This window comes from Corylus avellana, chromosome 7 (genome assembly GCF_965113065.1).
Source record: "Corylus avellana chromosome 7, dhCorAvel1.hap1.2, whole genome shotgun sequence".
Taxonomy (NCBI): domain Eukaryota; kingdom Viridiplantae; phylum Streptophyta; class Magnoliopsida; order Fagales; family Betulaceae; genus Corylus; species Corylus avellana.
This window is the reverse complement of record NC_142496.1, coordinates 8,890,233-8,909,795: the sequence shown is the minus strand read 5'-3', so window position 1 is coordinate 8,909,795 and position 19,563 is coordinate 8,890,233. Positions and strand designations below refer to the sequence as shown.

At 35.6% G+C, this 19,563-nt stretch overlaps 1 protein-coding gene across 1 annotated transcript; it reads left to right on the top strand.

Annotated features, from left to right (window-relative positions):
• Nucleotides 1-3,430: 3,430 nt before the first annotated feature.
• Nucleotides 3,431-7,576, top strand: LOC132184597 (protein DSS1 HOMOLOG ON CHROMOSOME V). Its single transcript, XM_059598286.2, has 3 exons — nt 3,431-3,592; nt 3,698-3,809; nt 7,304-7,576. Exons 2-3 carry the CDS (start codon nt 3,719-3,721, stop codon nt 7,432-7,434), a joined length of 222 nt encoding a protein of 73 aa, XP_059454269.2. The 5' UTR covers nt 3,431-3,592; nt 3,698-3,718; the 3' UTR covers nt 7,435-7,576.
• Nucleotides 7,577-19,563: the final 11,987 nt, after the last annotated feature.

The following is a 19,563-nucleotide window of genomic DNA, read 5'->3' as shown; positions in this document are numbered from 1 at the left end:
GTTCATTCTACCGGGGGCGTCAATAAAATAATAAAATATAATGATAAATAATTTTTTTTCTCTTTATATATTATATTTTTATTATAATATGATAAATACAATAATAATAAAAAAAAATTATACAACAGTAATGTATCACAAAAAGAATATTTATATGCTAAATTGATATATTAGTTACCATGTAGGCACTAGTACAAAAGTAAAGGAAAATACAAAAATACAAAGTGCCTAAAATTGCATTCTATGTGATCTTAGAGAAACAAAATCATTAAATATTAAATCTGAATCGAAGCTTTCAGCAATTCCCTTTCAATGTAGACAAGTAAATTATCTTTAAGAAATTTATCTTTCATTTTGCTACGAAGTATTGTTTTAATAATTGTTTACTTCTCATACTCTAATGATATTATAATAAAATTATTAGCATATTCCGATAGTTATTAGCCTAAAATGAATTAATAAAAAGAACAAATCTAAGATTGGTAATAATCTTCTGAAACTTGTTGATGCTTGAAAAAAAATCTCAAAGTACTATATAAAACACAAAAAAAAAAAAAAAAAACAATATTTTTTTAGAATAAGATAAACAAAATGCCAAATATTGATAAATAAACATTAAATTTTTTGACTTTTTTTTTAAAAAAAAAAAAAAAATGTGAAACCGAAACAGCTGGAGGAGTTTTTTACTTTTTTTTTTTAAAAAAAAAACTAAAAAACAAAATTTAGTTACCTGGGGCAGTAAACAATTCAGCCAAAAAAAAATTTAGAAAAAAAAACCAGGGGCGACCGCCCCCAGGTCGCCCAGGGCGGTCCTGCTTCTCTCCGCCACTGGTTCTAGTGCATCCTCAACCACTTTAGTCCAATTCAAAACATACTCAACTAATTCAAGCAATTTCTACACGGTTCACTCCAATTCAGACCGTCCCAAACCGATTCTATTTGTCTTAATGTTTAATTATGACAAAACCAAGTCAGTTTGTCTTAATGTTTAGTTGTCACAATTTCAGGAAGAAAGGTAAGATTACTAAGTCTTAATATTTAATTGTCAAACACTTCATTAGAAAGAGGGTCAAACAATTATAGTTTGTCAAACTTTAAATTAAGTTTAACAGTGACTATGTCTACATGTATGGAAGAGTCGTGCGTGGTTACGACTTAGACAATAAAGAAAGTAACAGTTAAAGCCATAATCTGTCGGTACACAACTTTCTTTTAGGAGTATTAAGAGGTGTACGTTTGACCCTCTCTAAAACTGTGAGCTTGTGGGTAATAAAGCTCAATGGTGGTAACTGGTAAGGTGGGAAGTGACGCTCAATTGTGGTGAGGTGCCTTGCATCTTGTATTTTGGCTTAATCAAGGTTTTTTTTTTTTTTTTTTTTTACATGCATGAACCACTTTTTGAGTGGTATGAAGTCCACACATCTGTCTTTACAGTTAGAGATTACTCATTAGTGCCATTACATGAAGGGTTAAATACATTTGACCCAATGTGGTTTAACTATTTTATTTTTGGGTTAAATGCAATTTTGGTATATGTGGTTAGGCCCAAAATCAAACAGACCTTTTTGATTTCAAAAAGTGTTACAAATAGTACTTGTGAATATTGAAAAAACATATTTAGTACTTCCATCCATGATCCATCTAAAAATTTAATGGAACTACACCTCAGCACGCTTAAAATGATAACATGTGTCCCAGATGTCACATATTAATGCCAAACCATAAGATTGGCTGACGTGGCATTGTATCATAAGTGGTACTTATGTTTTGGATGCCACATATGCTTAAAAAAATAATAAAATAATGGAAAAAAATAAAATAAACTTTTTAAACTTAAGAATCAAAAAAATAATAACACCAATTAACAAATTAAAAAAAAAAAAAATTCTAAAGAGTTTTGGGATGACTGGTCACCCCATGTTGGTCATAATGGGTGGCCGGTAATCCCATTTTAGCTAAGGGGTGGCTGAACCACCCCATGACCTTATAAGGATGGTTTGAACACCCCCAACTTGCAAAATGAAGGTGGCTCAGCCTTGGGCCACCCTAAAACTCTTCAGAAATTATTATTATTATTATTATTATTATTATTTTTAAGTTTGTTAATGGGTTTTATTATTATTTTCTTATTTTTTCAATTCTTAAGTTTAAAAAGTTTATTTTATTTTTTTTAATTTTATTTTTTTCCTTTATTTTATTACTTTTTTTTCCAGTCACCCCCAATTCTCCAGTATTTTTTTTTTTTAAATTTTTTTTTTTTTTTTTAAATTGGGGTTACCATTTTTTTTTTTTGCAGAATATGTGGCATAAAAATCATAGGTACCACCTATGATATAATGCCACATCATCTAGTCTATTGATTTGGTATCAATATGTGGCATTAGGAATATATGTCACCATCTTACTAGTGCTAACATAGAGATCTGTTAAATATTTATACTGATCATGGATGAAAGTACTAAATGTGTCTTTTCAATATTCACAGGTACCACTTGAGACACTTTTTGAAACCGGGAGGTCTATTTGATTTTGAGCCTAACCACAAGTACCAAAATTGCATTTAACAATTTATTTTTTCTCACCTTGGTTTTGTTTTGTATCGTAAACGCTACCTCGAAAATGGTTAAAAAAAGAGTGATACTTGTGTTAAACTTTCGTCCAAAAATTGACGAAAATTCACGTCAATGCCCTACAAAATTCGACACACGTACACATGTACTAATACCTCATTAATTTAATTTTATTTTTTTAAAAAAATAAAACTGAAATTATTAAAAAATTAAAAAAAATAAGAATTTTGAAAAAAACAAAGGGTTGGCCAGCCACCTTGTTTGGCTTGGGGATGTTTCAGTCGGTCTAGAGGTGGGCAAATCACACCATCCCCATGGCCCATGGGATGGTTCGGCCACCTCCAAAGTTAACCCTTAACACATGTCTAATTTTGAAAGCATTGACGTGGGTTACCATCAATGTTTGGACAAAAGTATCATCTTCATTTTTAGTTATTTTCAAAGTACGGTCTACGATATAAAATGAAACTATGGTAAAAAAAAAACTAAAATAGTTAAACCACAAGTGGCAAAAAAGTATTCAACCCTTAAATGAATCGTTAAGCTCATTTCAAAAGATCACCTCATGTGTTTTACATTTTTTTCCATTTAATATTCTCCGTTTATTTTATAACAACTTTTATTTCTCGCAATTTAAATGAAATGAAGAAGAGCAAAATTGTTATTTTATATTTTTTAGACAAAAACGGAAATGGAGAGCATCCTACTCGGATTATGATCCTCTCAAATTTTTTAAAATATGAGATTCGGCAGATTTTTAAATTCGAGCCATTGATTACATCTAATGGTAACCTATAAACTTCTATATTTGTCTGGATTTAATGGCTTAAATTTAAAAATCTGACTCATATTTAAAAAAATACTCGGGATCTCAATTCTTCTGCTCCTTATTTTCCCGCATAGAAGCCGAATCCAAGCGCCTTCTCCCCAATACGTTCATTTCTCCATTTTAGACTTCCAGACGCCAGTGCGCGTAACAAAACCAGAACGTTCTAGGGATTTCGTCTGAGTTTTCTCTCTCTGTAACTCCTATATCTCTCACTATTTGTCTAATTCGAAAAGCTAGGGTTTTTCTCTGATGTCTATATGTATGTGTTGATTATTATGGAATGTGGCTTTGGCTGCAGGAACTAGTTTGAGCTTTGGCAATGGCGGCGGAGCCCAAGGCAGCGACTGAGGAGGCAAAGGTCGATTTGTTCGAGGACGACGATGAGTTTGAAGAGTTCGAAATCAATGAAGGTAAAAGGATATATATTTTTTTAAAACAATATTACTTATTCGTAGAGACAAGCGACGTGATCTAAATTTGATTAAATATTAGATACTTGTTATATGTTAATAAATTCAGCTACTGCTTTCTGAAATTGATAGAAGCGCCATAGTCTCCGTTAGATGATTTATATTTAGGTCAAAATAGTTGTTGAGGAGAGGATTGGGTTGTTTTCTGATTTGGCTGTAGAGTTGCTATTAGGTCAATAATGTTGTTACTGCTCAAAATGGTAGTGGAAGTTTTAGAGTAGTGGTAATAGTACCTCAAGAGTGGATAAGTTATGGGAATGGATTTGCTAGGCATATTGTTGTTCTGACTAAGTTGACTACAAAGGCCTTAAGCCTTTTTGGTCTGTTGAAATTTTTCGCTGTATGCCTCCATCTAGAGCCTAGTGCCGTTTTCCTTTCCAGAAGATTAGAGAGAGAAAACGAAGTAAGGTGTTTTGTTTCCTGGGTTTGATTTGTAAGAGCTAAGATTCTACTTGCTCTAGTGTTTTTGAGTAGGAGGGGGCCGTATGAGAAATCAAGGGATTCACAAATGTGGCATTCGGACTTGAGAGTTTAGCAACCACTAGTCAACAATCAAGGCTTATATTTTCATCTGGCTCTATGCAATGTTTGGGTTTACCACTAGAGAAAAGGGAAGAATATACTAGAATCTCTTATCATTTGGCATTTATTTGTTAAATGAGGAAAAATTCTAGCAATGTTCAACTTGGGTCCCTTGGAGTTTTGACATAGTGGAAGCAAAGGGAATAATAAAGGATCACCGTCTTTTTTTTGAATTTCTTGAAATCCACAAGGAGGAGAGAAAGTAATTATCGAAGTATACTATATTCAAATAGCGATAAAGAGATATTGCCAAATCATAACGTATTTATAAAAATCCTAATCTCGTTAAATAAAGGAAATAACTAAAAAAAATATTAAGGAAACATAAGAAATGCTAAACCTAAACCTAAATTCAAGTGGCATGTAGATTTAGGTTTAGCAATTGCATGTACTCTTCAACCGTTGTTGGGGGTTACTTGTTAACTTTATTTATTTTAGGAGATTAGGCTTTGGAAGGTACAAGTATGTTGTGTGAGCCTCTTTATCATTATCTAAATAAAATAGATGTTGGTTTCATCATTCGTTCTTCTCCTTGTGGATTTCAAGGAAATTCAAGAAAGAAGACAACAATCTTCATCACTTCCTTTTGCTTCGGCTATGTCTAGTTTCCTCATTTTTGTTCACAACACTTGGTGTTCTGTTTACTTCATCGCTGGAAAGGTAGCATGTCGTACATGTCTTCTGACATCAGAGAGAGGGACCTTGGTTTGTTTTGTGAATAATTGAGAGAAGCTGCTAAAGGTAAAAGTTGCATGGTGGTAACTTTAGAAAATTTTTGAGAAGAGAAGATTGACATTTTGATTGCCAGTTTCAGGGATAGTAGGTAGCAGGAAACAAATTTAAGCAGGTTGGCAATTTGCAAATTTTATTTACACAAGTATACTAAGAGCCTGGTGTATATTATTGAGATTGTGCTTGTTGATAGATACATATTTATACCATTACATGCAGAATTTTGGTTGGGTTACTTGCGTTGCTGTTGAGACACAAGTAATGATGCTAAAATAGTTTGGGCTCTCCAAGATTTTGGGTTCAGGAGACTCTGACAAACACTCTATACTTCTTTTTCTTTGGCATATCTAAATATTTATGAAGTTATTTGTTGTTGTTCTTCTCTCTCTCTCTCTCTCACACGCGCCCGCGTGCAAAAACGGAAGACACTAAAACACATACTTTATTATTTCAAATTTGCAAGATTTGGGAAGAACTTTTTAAGGCATGCCTTTTATAAAAATATTAGTGGACACAAATCTTTAGATCTTGTACATGCATTGCCTATTTAACTTGAAGTTTACAAAAAAATTGAATTTAGTCCTTAGGTTTTTGCGTGATTTCAATTTAGTCCCCAAGTTTCAATTTCAATTATTAGGTCCTTATGTTTTACCTCAATTTAACAATTTGGTCCTTAGGAGGGCAACCGTCACCAGATAAGGGATGGTGAAGAGTGGCTGCCTCTCATCTGGTGAGGGGCAACCCCATCACCGATGAGGGAAGGCCCTCCCCTTCACAGTCATTAGCCCTCTTTCTTTATTATTATATTTTAATGTGCTTTGTAAAATTTTTTAGGGTTAATTATACCTTGCCCCCCTAAACTTGCAACTCTCTTCTCCAAACTACCACCTTATTACGAGTAGGTCTCCGAGTCAGATTTGGGAGTTAAAATAGATGGAATCCGTCACACTTGAGTGGCACATGACATTGAAGCATTTTTCAAGACAAACTTACCTGAAATTGAAATGGGCCGTTTAACATTAATTAACAAAAAAATATTTATGGTATTTAATATTTTGTTTTTCTCTTCTCTTCACCATTTCTTTCTCTTTGACAATGCGTGTCATTGGCGGGGTGGCGGGGAGGGGCTGGCCCCTCGGCGGAGGGGGTACTGGTGGTGGGGAAATTGTACTTGTTGTGGATGCAGGGGGTGGCCGCTCGACTTTTCCCCCTGTTGTGATTTGGCCACCCCCTTGCTATGTTGTGCGAAGGGTGGCCACGGAACCGCCCCATGTTGTGGATGCATGGGGTGGTTGCTTGGCAACCCCCTTGTTGTGTTGTGCAGAGGGTGACTGACCCCCTTTTTTGTTGTTTAGGGTTGGCCGTTGCCAGCCCTTGTTGTAGATGCTCTTTTGTGTTGTGGGAGGGGTTCAAAACGCTGCGTTTCTTAGGGTTATAGCTGGGCATTGTTGTAAATCACTACCTTTAAAATGGGGTATTTTGAGAAACTGATATTATTTTACATCAAATCAATATGTTGGGTAATTTTGTCTTTCGACACAATAAAAATGGGGCAATTTTGGAAAAGTAAACAAGCAAATGTCAAGCGCTAGGCACTTGATATATTTTCCATCCATATTTAATGCCTAGATTTGACTCGAGGACCTAGTCTTAATAAAGTGGTAGTTTAGGGGGAATAAGTTGCGATGAGTCGTAGTTTGGGGGGTGTAAGTGTAAATGAGGTGGTAGTTTAAGAGGGCAAAATGTAATTTACCCCCTGTTTTTAGTAAGCTTGTAATTTATGGTAGATTTGTCGCATGGAACTTTTAGTTGGCGCATTATATAATTTATATGTCATACGCAAGCCACTTGTCATTGACTTAGTGGTTTAATGTAGTACATAGCTAATTAATTGAATAATGGGTTGACGGAAGACGTATTTGAAATTGAGGTAAAACCTTAGAACTTAATTGTCAAAATGCAACAACCTTGGGACTAAATTTGATTTTTCCTGCAAAGTTTATTGATTTTTGTTTATTGACTGGAGGCATATGCATCATGACAGAAGCACAAGTTATGCCTGCTTTCTGAACTTTTGTGTTTATTTATTTTATCTTCCTAACTGCAATAACGTATGACAGAGTGGGAGGACAAGGAGGAAGGAAAAGAAGTGACACAGCAGTGGGAAGACGATTGGGATGATGATGATGTTAATGATGACTTCTCTCTGCAGCTGAGGAGGGAATTGGAGAACAATACGGAGAAGAACTGAGCTAAAAGTTGCTTATTCTCTAGCTGCCCTTTTTCAAATCTTAGTGTATGCACGTTATATTGCTCAAAGCACCATAAGAACTTGTGTGATGAATCTTTTGATCCCTATAACTATCGAAATTTACCCCCAAGGTTAGCTTATTTATGCAAGTAGGAGAGCGTATACAAAATGGACAAAAAATTGCTACAAATTGGCTTGTAGTAAATTCATACAAACCCATCTAATAAAATGATACATATCCCGTCGCTCATATGTTCTTACATGTTAAGGGATACATGTTACTTTATTAGATAGGTTTGTATGAATTAGCTACTAACTAGTTTGAAGCAAATTTTTGTCCATACAAAATCATTGATTACAAAGTGCTTCAGTTGTCTATTAATGTTTTAATTTTTTAGTAGAAAGAAAAAAGAAAGGAGTGAAATGGAAGGCAAACAGACTTGTCCTTCACGGTGTGCTAAGCACGCCGTGTAATCTGTATCACGGCTCATTCTGGTCCAGGTATTATCTTCATTAATTAATTATTTATTTCAGTCTCTAGGCAATTGGTGCAGGAAAAGTTGGTTATGTGTCAATCTCATTCATTAATATTTTTGTAGACGCAGGTGTCAAAAGATTCCATACAGATATATAAATAAGCTTTTTAATGTCTGTCATTGAACTCCCAGTCAACCCCCCAATCCTCGTTAGCTTTTTGCCTTTTTCTAATGTTCTCAAAAGGAAATACTGGTCCACGCGCGGAATCCTTCACGCGCCAAATTCCAAATTCCAAATTCGGTCGGTCCAAACGTCAAAACACATGTCGTGGCCTATTTTGCTTTTGCGCACAGATTCCTAAGGAGATTTTTCATCTTGGTCAATGGTGAAACTTCAAACTCTCATTTCTATCCACAAAAGTTTTTATTTTTTAATGATTAATGCAGCATATTATATTTTTAATTCATAATTTTTTAAACAATAATTAATCTAAAATTGGTTAAAAATATAATTTCTAGTATTACTTATTTTAATATTATAAAATTAGCTTAATTTGTTAAAATTTTTATTTTTAAACTTTTATTTTCCGATCTCAAAACAAAAACAATAACTATCAATCCATAACACAAAATACTTCAAATTATTTTTAGGTTTATGTCAAATATGACACTTTTTCAACCCCTCCCCCCCCCCCCAAAAAAAAAGAGTTAATTATTTTTTCAGTACCTAGATTTTTACCTTTTTTTATTATTATTATTATTATTTTTTTTCACTTAAGTTTTAATTCGTATCACAGATGATACTTGACTTATGGGTAAATATCAATTTAGTACTTTCGTCACTATTTCGTCAGCCAAATTAACGAATTTCTATGGGAGTGGTTTCAGCCACCTCTACGGCCCATTTGGGGGTGGTCGAACCACTTCTAAGACCCTTGGGGGTGGTTCGGCCACCCCAAATGGCCAAAAAAGGGTGGCCAGAACCACCCCCAAAGGCATTGGGGATGGTGGCTGGGAGTGGTCAAACCACCCCACCGTATTGCAGTCTATTAGCTTGGCTGAATGAATAGTGATGAAGGTACTAAACTAGTATTTATCCATAAGTAAGGTACTATTAGTAATACAAATAAAAACTTAGGTATAAAAAAATAAAAAAGTAAAAATCTAAGTACTAAAAAGGTAATTAAAAAAAAATAAAAAATTCCAAAATACATTTACAAGCATGCCCACAGAATGTAACCCAACCCTACAGCTATGTTTGGCAAGAGCCAGGCCTGGCACTGTAGCTGGAACGGCATTGTTCCAGCTACAGTGCCAACTGACACGAGGCAGCAGAAATTGATTTTTTTTTTATCTTTTTTTTTTTTTTTTTAAAATCAAAATATTAAAAAATTAAAAAGGAGGAGAACGCTGGGGTGGTTCCAGCCACCCCTTGGCCAAAATGGGGTGGCCGGACCACCCCAGCGTTCTCCTCCTTTTTTTTTTTTTTTTTTAATATTTTGATTTTAAAAAAGAAAAGATAAAAAAAATCAATTTCTGCTGCCACGTGTCAGTTGGCACTGTAGTTGGAACAGTGCCGTTCCAGCTACAGTGCGGGGCTCTTCCCTTGCCAAACATAGCTTACAAAATCCAATCAAACACCAATTGTAAGCCGGCCTTGAGATTTTAAATTGTCAAACATGAAAATAATAGTGATATGATTGATTCAATTGTTTGTTTAAAGTCTCAGAAACTCATAATGACAAGAGTGGATTGAATTTGAAGTCTATGGATCTTCTGTCCCTTTTACTTCACATATCGGCATTTCCCACCTGTCAATATAGTAAGATTATTTTTGTTTCTGCCGCTACCGATAAAGTCAAAAAGATTGTGAGTGAAGTAGTGAAAAAACCCAATTGAGTTTTTTCTTAATGTTTAATTGTCACAGCTTCAGGAAGATTACTAAGTCTTAATGTTTACTTGTCAAACAATTCATTAAAAAGAACGGTCAAACAATTATAGTTTGTCAAATTTTAAAAATTAAGTTTTGACAATGTGGAAGAGTCAATAACGTAGAAATTTCGTAGCATGAAAGAAAATTTAGAAATGAATATGTTAAAGTAATGATTAAGTGATTAAATTTATCTCTTTATATATATCAGCTTAAATTTTTGGGACAATGGTAATTTAACATGGTATCAGAGCCAAAGGTCGTGGGATCGAACATTGACTCCGTCAAATCACTTTCCATTTAAATTAAATATTCCATATGTTAGGCCTCACCTATTAAAAGGAAGTTTGAGCCCACACGTGATGGTAAGTGTTAAAGTAATTATCAAGTGATTAAATTTATTTCTTCCTATCAGCTTAACCTTTTGGGACAACGATTAATTTAACAAATTAAAAACGGAAAAGAAGAGAAACTAGTGATTTTCATATATATATATATATAAGTCAAAAAGATTGTAAGTGAAATAGTGAAAAAACCCAATTGAGTTTTTTCTTAATGTTTAATTGTCACAGCTTCAGGAGGATTACTAAGTCTTAATGTTTAATTGTCAAACAATTCATTAAAAAGAAGGGTCAAACAATTATAGTTTGTCAAACTTTAAAAATTAAGCTTTGAAAATGTGGAAGAGTCAAGAACGTAGAAATCTCGTAGCAGAAAAGAAAATTTAGAAATGATTATGTTAAAGTAATGATTAAGTAATTAAATTTATCTCTTCCTATCAGCTTAAGCTTTTGGGACAACGTTAATTTAATATGGTATCAGAACCAAAGGTCGTGGGATTGAACATTGACTCCGTCAAATCACCTTCCATTTAAATTAAATATTCCACGTGTTGGGCCTCACTTATTAAAAGGGAATTTGAACCCACACATGAGGGAGATTATTAAAGTAATTATTAAATGATTAAATTTATCTTTTCTTATCAGCTTAACATTTTGGTACAATGATTAATTTAACATATTAAAAACGAAAAAGAAGAGAAACTAGTGATTTTCATTAGATGATATATATATATATATATTCCTCCTCATTCATGGGCAAGCTACATGTGGATTACTTTTCAACACCAAATTGAAAAGTAATTTTAAACATTTTCAAGATTGAGAAATTGATCAGAATTGGGCTAGTTTTGTAAACAATTTAGAAGGTATTTTGTGTGTGTTTTTTTTAAATTAAGGTTAAATATTTTTTTAGTACCTAAGTTTTAAGGCATTTATTTTTTCATACCAAGGTTTCATTTTGTTTAATTTTGGTATTCCGGGCTTAACCTCTATGAGCCACTGTTTTTTTTTTTTTTTTGACATGTCCGCACAAGAGGCACCTTGAATATTTCTCTCTCTTATTCTTACACTTTCTGGCGTGTCTTTTAAAATTTTTGTTGAATTTAAGACAAATCACTATTAAATTTTTAATTAAATGATCATTTTAAAAATCATATGAAAAAAATGTGGAAATGAGAATATGAAAGTAAAAGTATGCATAACATTTGGGGAAGTAAGCATGTGAAGGCAACAAGAAATTGAACAACGTCCATAAAATATAGTAAATTGCAAAAGAGCAAGGCAAGTAATCTTGAAACTCTCGTACTTTAGAGGATATTGGGCCTTAATTCGACTCATTGTTTACGGCCTTCAAAGTATGCAAGTCCATTAAATTGGGCCTAAATTATTTTTAATTAACTCATAGATCATAACTTGAAAAATATATCCTGTTAAAATTTTATTTTTTTTAGAAATAAAAACCTGGGGCTTGGCAGTATATTTTATTATACTGCATACTTGAAAAGTATATTTTATTATATATTTGAGGCATAGGCAGTAATTATAGGGTACGAAATTTATACTATATGCAATATCTTGATTCAAGGTTTTAAAAAGGGTAAAGGTTCAACATAAAATTATAAGGAAAAAAAAAACATATATGCAATGTACAAATACATTATGTATTTACAAAAATATTTACGGATAGATAGTAAGAGTAATGCTAAGTCCTCCCTAGGGTTCTCTATGAGATATAGCTAGCGGTGAGGGGAAACCTTCTACCGGTTTTTGGCAATGGAGGGTTTGGTTTGCAGTGCTTTTAGATCGCGGAAGAAGATGACTGAACAAATAGAGAAACTATGTGGGAAGATCTCTCTCTCGGAGGGAGAACAAACGGGTATTTCTATAACAGAAGGGGAAATTGAGGAAGCTAGGGCATAGGGAGGTAGATGTTCGATAGGCAGGCTATGGATGGGCAAGACGGCAAACAACGAAGCTTTTAAAGCTGTCCTCTCCCGTATCTGGCGTACAATTGGAGGAGTAAAATTCAAAGAATTAAACGACAATGTGTGGTTGTTTGAGTTTGACGACGAAGATGATATGAAGAGGGTGCTAGACGGAAGGCCTTGGTTTTTCGATAGGTAAATTTTAGTCATAAACAAGTTTGATGGGAGCATTCCTCCGTCACAGATGGATTTCTTGCATTCACCTTTTTGGGTTTAAGTACACGATATGCCGTTGTTATGCATGACCAAAGGGGTGGGTACCAAGATTGGAATGTCAATGGGGAGTTTGAAGGAAGTGGATGTCGCGGGAGACGGGATCGGTTGGGGGCGTTACTTAAGGATTCGGGTAGTGATTGATATGGCTTAGCCTCTCAAGTGTGGTCGGGCGCTAAATGTCATGGGGAAATCTTGCTGGGTAACCTTCAAGTATGAAAAACTTCTATTGTTTTGCTTTACTTGTGGACGAGTGGTGCATGGAGATAAAGACTGTCCTATTCGACGAGATGCAAGAGCAAAGTCAGATGATGAAGTGAAGCAATGGGGAACGTGGACTAGGGCGGAGGACCCAAGAAAAAGGGGTAACGACGGTAGATATAATAACTGGTCGGATGACAAGAGTAAACCTAGGACAGTGGAGGAGAGTGATGATGACGGCGGTGAACGTGTTCACTCAAGTCTAAATATGTCAAGGGCCGGAATTTCAGGAAACCCTAGAAGTTTATCCAATCAGAGGTGAGGGACTAGAAGCGAAACTTCTGGTGATTTAAAATATGATGATGACAGGGGTGCGAAGAAAAAGGGAACGGAAGTTACGGGAGAATCTGCTGCTGGGGCGAAATTTGCGTCAGATATGGGTTTTAATGGGGAAGTATCTTCGAATGTTGTTGAGCTGGAGCAAGGTGGAAGCAGTGATGAAAACGTAAAGATGGTTCTAGCAAAAGGAGGGGAGTATACAGAGGGCTTTCAATCGGGCTGTGATCTCAATAAGAATATGGGGAAGGAAAAGGTGGGCTTAGAGGAGACAAGAGGCCCAGCTATGCCTATGGATCTGTGTACACACTGTTAGGAAATTAATCATATTTCCCGAGACTCGTGAGATGCGAAAAATTAAGAAGAATGCGGAATAACAAAGATTAGGCAATCAACACACGATACCAAGATTTAAGTGGTTCGGCTTTACAAGCCTACATCCACTAGCAAAGACGACCCGAAAAATATTCACTATCAAAAGATGGAGTACAAAAATAGTAGAGAGAAAATCACTCAGATCCCAAAACCCAAATACACCAAAATCTCACTATCACAGGAGATAGATTATTCTCAAAATAGAATACAAAAGACAGATGTACAAACTCTTCTTTTGCTGGAATAGATGGCGGTTGATCTCTATTTTCTTCTCTCACTTTGCAGCACCTTTTCTTCTAATCACTTGTTTTTGGCTCCCCCAAAAACACCAAGAAGAAAACACCACACTTGGCTTTTCTAATTCCCTTGTGCAGCACCCCCTTGTGCTTGCTGCCCTTGTACTCTCCTGATATCCCTCTCTCACGTTTTGTCCTACACTCCTTTGGTGCTTCATGTTTTTGACACACATAAATTCACCTTGTGCTTTGTTCCTTATATAGAAGCTTAAGGTCGGCTACCTCTCCTTTTACATCTTGGTCTAGGACTCCTACTATAAGTCAAACAAGGACTCCAAAACCCACATGTAAAGGAGCAAACTGGTGGTCCCACACATGGGTTTAAAGGCACCTTCTTTAACAATCTCCACCTTGACTTGAAACCCATCATGTCCACCAAAAATGAATCTCCTCTCAGTGTGCCTCCGCGCATTGCTCGAAGGGAAATCATAATCTACAAGTACCACTCAAGTCCAAGTGCCTCTTGAACTTGAGCATAGGACCTTGTTTAAGCATATTTCCATGCTTTCCAACCAGTCCCGTTGACCATACCGCTTTCTCTGATTACTCTTTCTTTCTATAGACCCATCTGCACTCTTTAGCCTTTTTTTCCTTGGGTAATTCTACCGATCCCCAAGCTTTACCTCTCGGTAGTGACTCCACCTCTTTGGGCATACCATCCTGAATAGACGATGGATCTTCACTACTAGCTGTCAGAGCAAAAGAAGCCATATCCTCAAAGCCATACCTCTCTAATGCCTTTTGATCACGTTTCTCTTTGCCTCTTGCTAAAGAATAACACTCTTCCCGGTGCTGTAAGTCTCTTGAAAGCTCTTCGTCATCACATTCATCCATGAGTGAACGTTGTTCATCAACCTCCACCTCCACGAATTGTTTCTCTTTGTGAACTGTACTTTCAGAAAGCTCATCTAAGTTAACAAACTCAGACTTCTCCAGTTCTTACTCTGTAACTTCAGGTTTTGCACTTGACCCATCCTTGTACATAGCACACTCACTAAAAGTCACATTCTGACTTCTAATGATCTCCCGATTTTGATCATCCTAAAATCGATAACCAAAGGCATCATCCCCATATCCAATGAAGAAAAACTTTCTAGACTTAGCATCTAGCTTACTTTGAGTATCAAACTTATCATGAACATACGAAGCACAACCAAAAACTTTTAGATGTGAAAGATTTACCTCTTTTCCACTTTAGACTTCTTCCGGTAGTCTATGGCTCAGGGGAATGGAAGACCCTGATAAGCGTCGAATGTTGCACATTCAAGCCCCTTAATTTGCATATGTTAATTCCTTAGCATTGTTATTTGTTTGAATTTGTTTTGTTTTGTGTTTTCAGGTGTTGAATAAAGATACAAGAAAATCATTGATTTTGGGCTCAAAATGCAGTTTATTTTAGCGGATTCACTGTAGCAGTTACTGTAGTGGATTCACTGTAGCAATTTTACTGTAGCAGAGTTACTGTAGCTACAGTGCGCTTGAGCGCACACGCGCGATAAAGGCAAAAAGGAGTCCGAAATTGATAAGGAAAGTTTTTCTAGGTCTCTCAATCTGACTGGGAGACTGAATTACGATTTTTCTGGTATTTCTAGGGTTTTTAGGGTTATCCTAATCCCTATAAATAGGCCTATAAGCATTGTAAACACACACCGCTTTCTAAAGTTTAAATTTCAGTAAATTGTCTGTGAAGCTTAGAAGATCATGAGGGCTAAACCCCTTCGTGGGGTGTTGATGTAACCCAATCCAAGCACAATGGTTTGATTGTATTTAATTTCTAGATTTTCAATTTATGCATGTTGATTGTATAACTATGAGGATTGCTACAATTGATTTTTGTTCTTCATATTAAATGCAATTGTTCTTAAATTTCAAAATCAATATTTGTGAAATTCTTCTCTTGTCTTAGAGAGTATTTTACTTTTATTGATCTCAAATCATTCTTGTTTTCTGTGATTATGAGGATGATGGTTATACAATGGGTTTAATTGACATATGATCAATAGGATTTGATAGGCCATGCCTAGGGAAGACGGATTGTACTACACCCTAGTTTAATGTAATTTAGGTAGAGAGTCCGTGCTAACCGAAGATGGGTTACACTTATTCATTGATTGTATGTATCCTGTTAAAGAATTTGATAATTTATACCTAGGGAAGACAGGTCGTACCACATCTTAGTAGTTAGGTGGACGATCCGTGCCAACTGAAAATAGATTATGCTTATTCTTTAATAAGGTAGTTTCTTGTTTATTTATAACATACATAGAATGAATTTATGGGATTAATTATGATTAACCATTGTTGTGCAGATAGATGTGAAGTCAATACCCTACACTCTCTCTTATTTTAAATCTCTTTTATTTTCATGCACTTTAAGTTTTAAAGAAAATCAAATCAATTCTCTTTTTAATTAAGTTAATTTTAATCTTTCGAATTTTGATAATAAAACCCTTGCAGTCCTTGAGGTTCGACACCCTCAATATAGCCCTATCCTACGAGATTCGTCCTATTGCAAGTGGTAATTTTATAATTGATATTTTTGGTCACAAAAATACCACATCAGACCCCCTATTTATCAGGTATGCAGCAGTGCTCACTACATCAGTCCAAAAAGTCTTTGGTAACCCAGCATGCAATCTCATACTCCTAGCACGCTTTTGAGAGTCCTGTTCATGCACTCAGCCACGCCATTCTGCTGCGGCATTTTCGGGATGATTTTCTCTATTTTGATCCCATTCACTATATAGAACTATTTAAACCTCTCATCTTCGTATTTTCCTCCATTGTCTGATCTCAAACACTTGAGCTTCAAGCCCGTTTCAATCTCAGCCATGGTCTTCCATTTCTTAAAAGTCTCAAATACATCAGATTTACTTTTCAAGAAATAAACCCATACCTTCCTACTTGAGTCAGCAATAAATGTGATGTAATATCGTGAGCCTCCAAGCGATGCCATTGGTGCGGGACCCCACAAATTCGTGTGTACCAGCTCTAGCTTTCCAAGCTTAGGTGCTTTGTCAACTTTCATGAAACTCACCTCCTTCCGCCTCCCTAGGATGCAGCCTTCACACAAATCCGACTCAACTAACTTCAACTCCGGTAGTTTCCTCTTTGACATAAGTACCTTCATCCCTTTCTCGCTCATGTGCCCAGGCCTTGGGTGCCATAGTTTTGAGTCAGCACCCGCATTTTCAACAACAGCTGTATCCTTGCTGTTCGTGGTCACATAGAGAGTACATGTCTTATGACCACGAACCAAAATCCTGGCTCCCTTGCTGACCTTCCACTTTCCACCGTGGAAATGAATTGAATGCCTTTCTTCATCAAGGTATCCTACTGAAATCAAGTTCTTCTTCAGCTCTGGAACATGCTTGACCTTCTATAACTTCCATACCGAGTCACTGTGAACTCTAATGCGAACATCACCCATGCCTACAATATCCAGTGCCAATCCATCAGGCAAATACACATCCCAAAATCTCCTCCAACATAGTTCTCGAGAATTTCATAGATCCCTATCATATGGAAAGATACTCCTGAGTCTAAGACCCAAGAATCAAGGGGATTATCAACAGAGAGAAGTAGGGCATCAGATACTTCTTTTGTCACTACGTTTACATAATCATTCTTAGTCTCCTTCTACAGTTCCCTACAATTCTTCTTGTAGTGGCAGTCTTTGTCATGGTTCCAACACTCAGGTTGTTGTCCGAATCTGGATTTCCTTCTTCATTTTTTGGAATTTGATTTGCCTTGACCAGAGTTTCTGTCTTGTCCTCTGCCCCGAGTCTCGAGGTTTAAAGCAGCACCAGAACAAGAGGCTTCACTCGTATCTCTTCTGCGAACCTTTTCACTGAGAATCAAATCCCTGATATCTTCATAAGTAGCGCCCCATAATTTTCAAAGTTATTTAAATAGATTATTTCGATAATGATGTTATTTTAATATCCATTGTAGCCAAGGATTTTAATTCTTGGAAAATTTATGGTGTTATAGAGAGTGGTAATTAGAGAATGGTAATTGGTGAAATAATATGATAGTAAATGGTAGGAAGAATTGTATGGGTAGGTAGAATAGTAATTGTAGAATAGTCAATGGTAGGTATAAGGAGGGTAGAATTTTAAATAAGAAGGTAAAATAGTCAATGGTAGGTATAAGGAGGGTAGAATTGTAAATAAGAATGTAGAATAGTCAATTGTAGGTATACTAAGTGGGTAGGTGGAATAGTAAAATGAGGGTATAATTATAAATTGAAGGTAGAATAGTATTTGGTTTTCTCCTATAAATAGTGCTCTTTTCCTTCACAATTTCACTACTCCTCTCCCATCTCTTGCACATATTCTTCTTTCTTCCGCTTTTTACTCGGTCTTTCTTCTTTCTAAGAGTGTTTACTCAGAACAGAGAGAGAAAGGGCAAGACAAAGCGTTACAAGAAAGAAAGAACACAAGAGATAGCGGACTTTAGAAATTAGTTTCAAAAGATATACTAGTGGTGTTAGTCAGATTGAAGCAACTAGATTCCTTCAGACCACTTTTAACTTCAGTATAGAGGTAAGTAAATTCACTACCCCTTCTAAAGTTACTTTATGTCATGCTATTTATTCATTCTTGTATCAAACTGTAAATGATTATTTTATTTACCTGTCATGGAGATATGTTGCATGCATGAAGGATTTTTAAAAGAATTATTTAGAAAGTTTCTATTTTTTTAAACGCTTTTTAAGTACAACAAGTTTATATTTGGAAAAGTTTCTATTTTGAGAAAAGAAAGTTGAGAAATGATGATGATTATAAGAAAGAAGAATGATGAAAAACCCTCATACATGTTGCCCTAAGATGCATCAATAGAAGTACAAAGAAAAGTACAAGAAATGAGTTAAATGTTTATGAAATGAGGGCACATGTATAGAGGAGAGTATTTTTGGCCCCAAGATAAGTAAGGATGAGAAGAGTTCGGTACCGATACTCGGATGGAGGCGAAACCACTGAAGGAGGCTATGCCAGAAGGTGGTATTCCATCAACAGACCGTTGAGTGCACCAAGAAAATAGTTAATTGACGGTCGGGCATGGCTGAGGCCACAGTTCAGTGCCATGGTCACAAGGACCCGCAACCCTCGTACACAGAGGTAACAGTGTACATGGGCCCTAATATGAGAAAATGATGATATGATTTCAAAAATGATATACTATGATGATTTACAATGATGGTTTATAATGATGATTTATGACGATGATTTATTAATAGACGTAATAGTATGTATATGCTACGGGAGATGCAACCGTACATACATGTATTATTATGGCTGAATGTATATTTATTTGTGAAAATGATTTTCAAAACTGAGAACAAGGAGTAAAACTATTTATGGTTGTGGATTTTACTTGCTGGGCCCTCTTTGGGCTCATTCAGTTTTATTTCTTGTTTTCAGGTAGAAAGGACGCTGGAATAGGAGGCCAGAATGGGGACGAGAATAATTATTAATTTTCAAAGTCTTTTCATATCAGTGATTGTAATAATATGATATTCCGCAACTAAAGTTTAATGTTTTCTAATTTCGCTTGTAATAAAATCTCTTGAATAATGTTTTATACATTTATCGTATCCTTTAAAATCAAGTACTCTGATAGACCTTATAGATCTTTGCAAAAACTTTTGTTGTAAAAGAAGAAAAGTGACAAACTCAGCCTTAACGGGCTGGGGATGTTACATCATAGCTCAGTTTACTCTTCCCTACAGAGTTACTCACAGCCATCCTCATGGCTTCCCAGCTATTTGGTAAAGACGCCAAGACGATCAAAGCGTGAACCTCATCATCAAAATCAATTTCCACCAGGGACAATTGATTTGTGATAGTGTTGAACTCATTGAGATGTTGTGCTACTGAAGTACCTCCCGCCATCTTTAGGTTGAACAATTTCTTCATCAAATGCACCTTGTTGTTAGCCTACGGTTTTTCATATATACTTGATAAAGCTACC

What these genes read in the sequence shown, in the direction of transcription:
- LOC132184597 (XM_059598286.2), top strand. Translation starts at nt 3,719, where the DNA reads ATGGCGGCGGAGCCCAAGGCAGCGACTGAGGAGGCAAAGGTCGATTTG. An exon ending in AGAGTTCGAAATCAATGAAG is followed by an intron (nt 3,810 to 7,303) that starts GTAAAAGGATAT and finishes AACGTATGACAG; the next exon opens with AGTGGGAGGACAAGGAGGAA.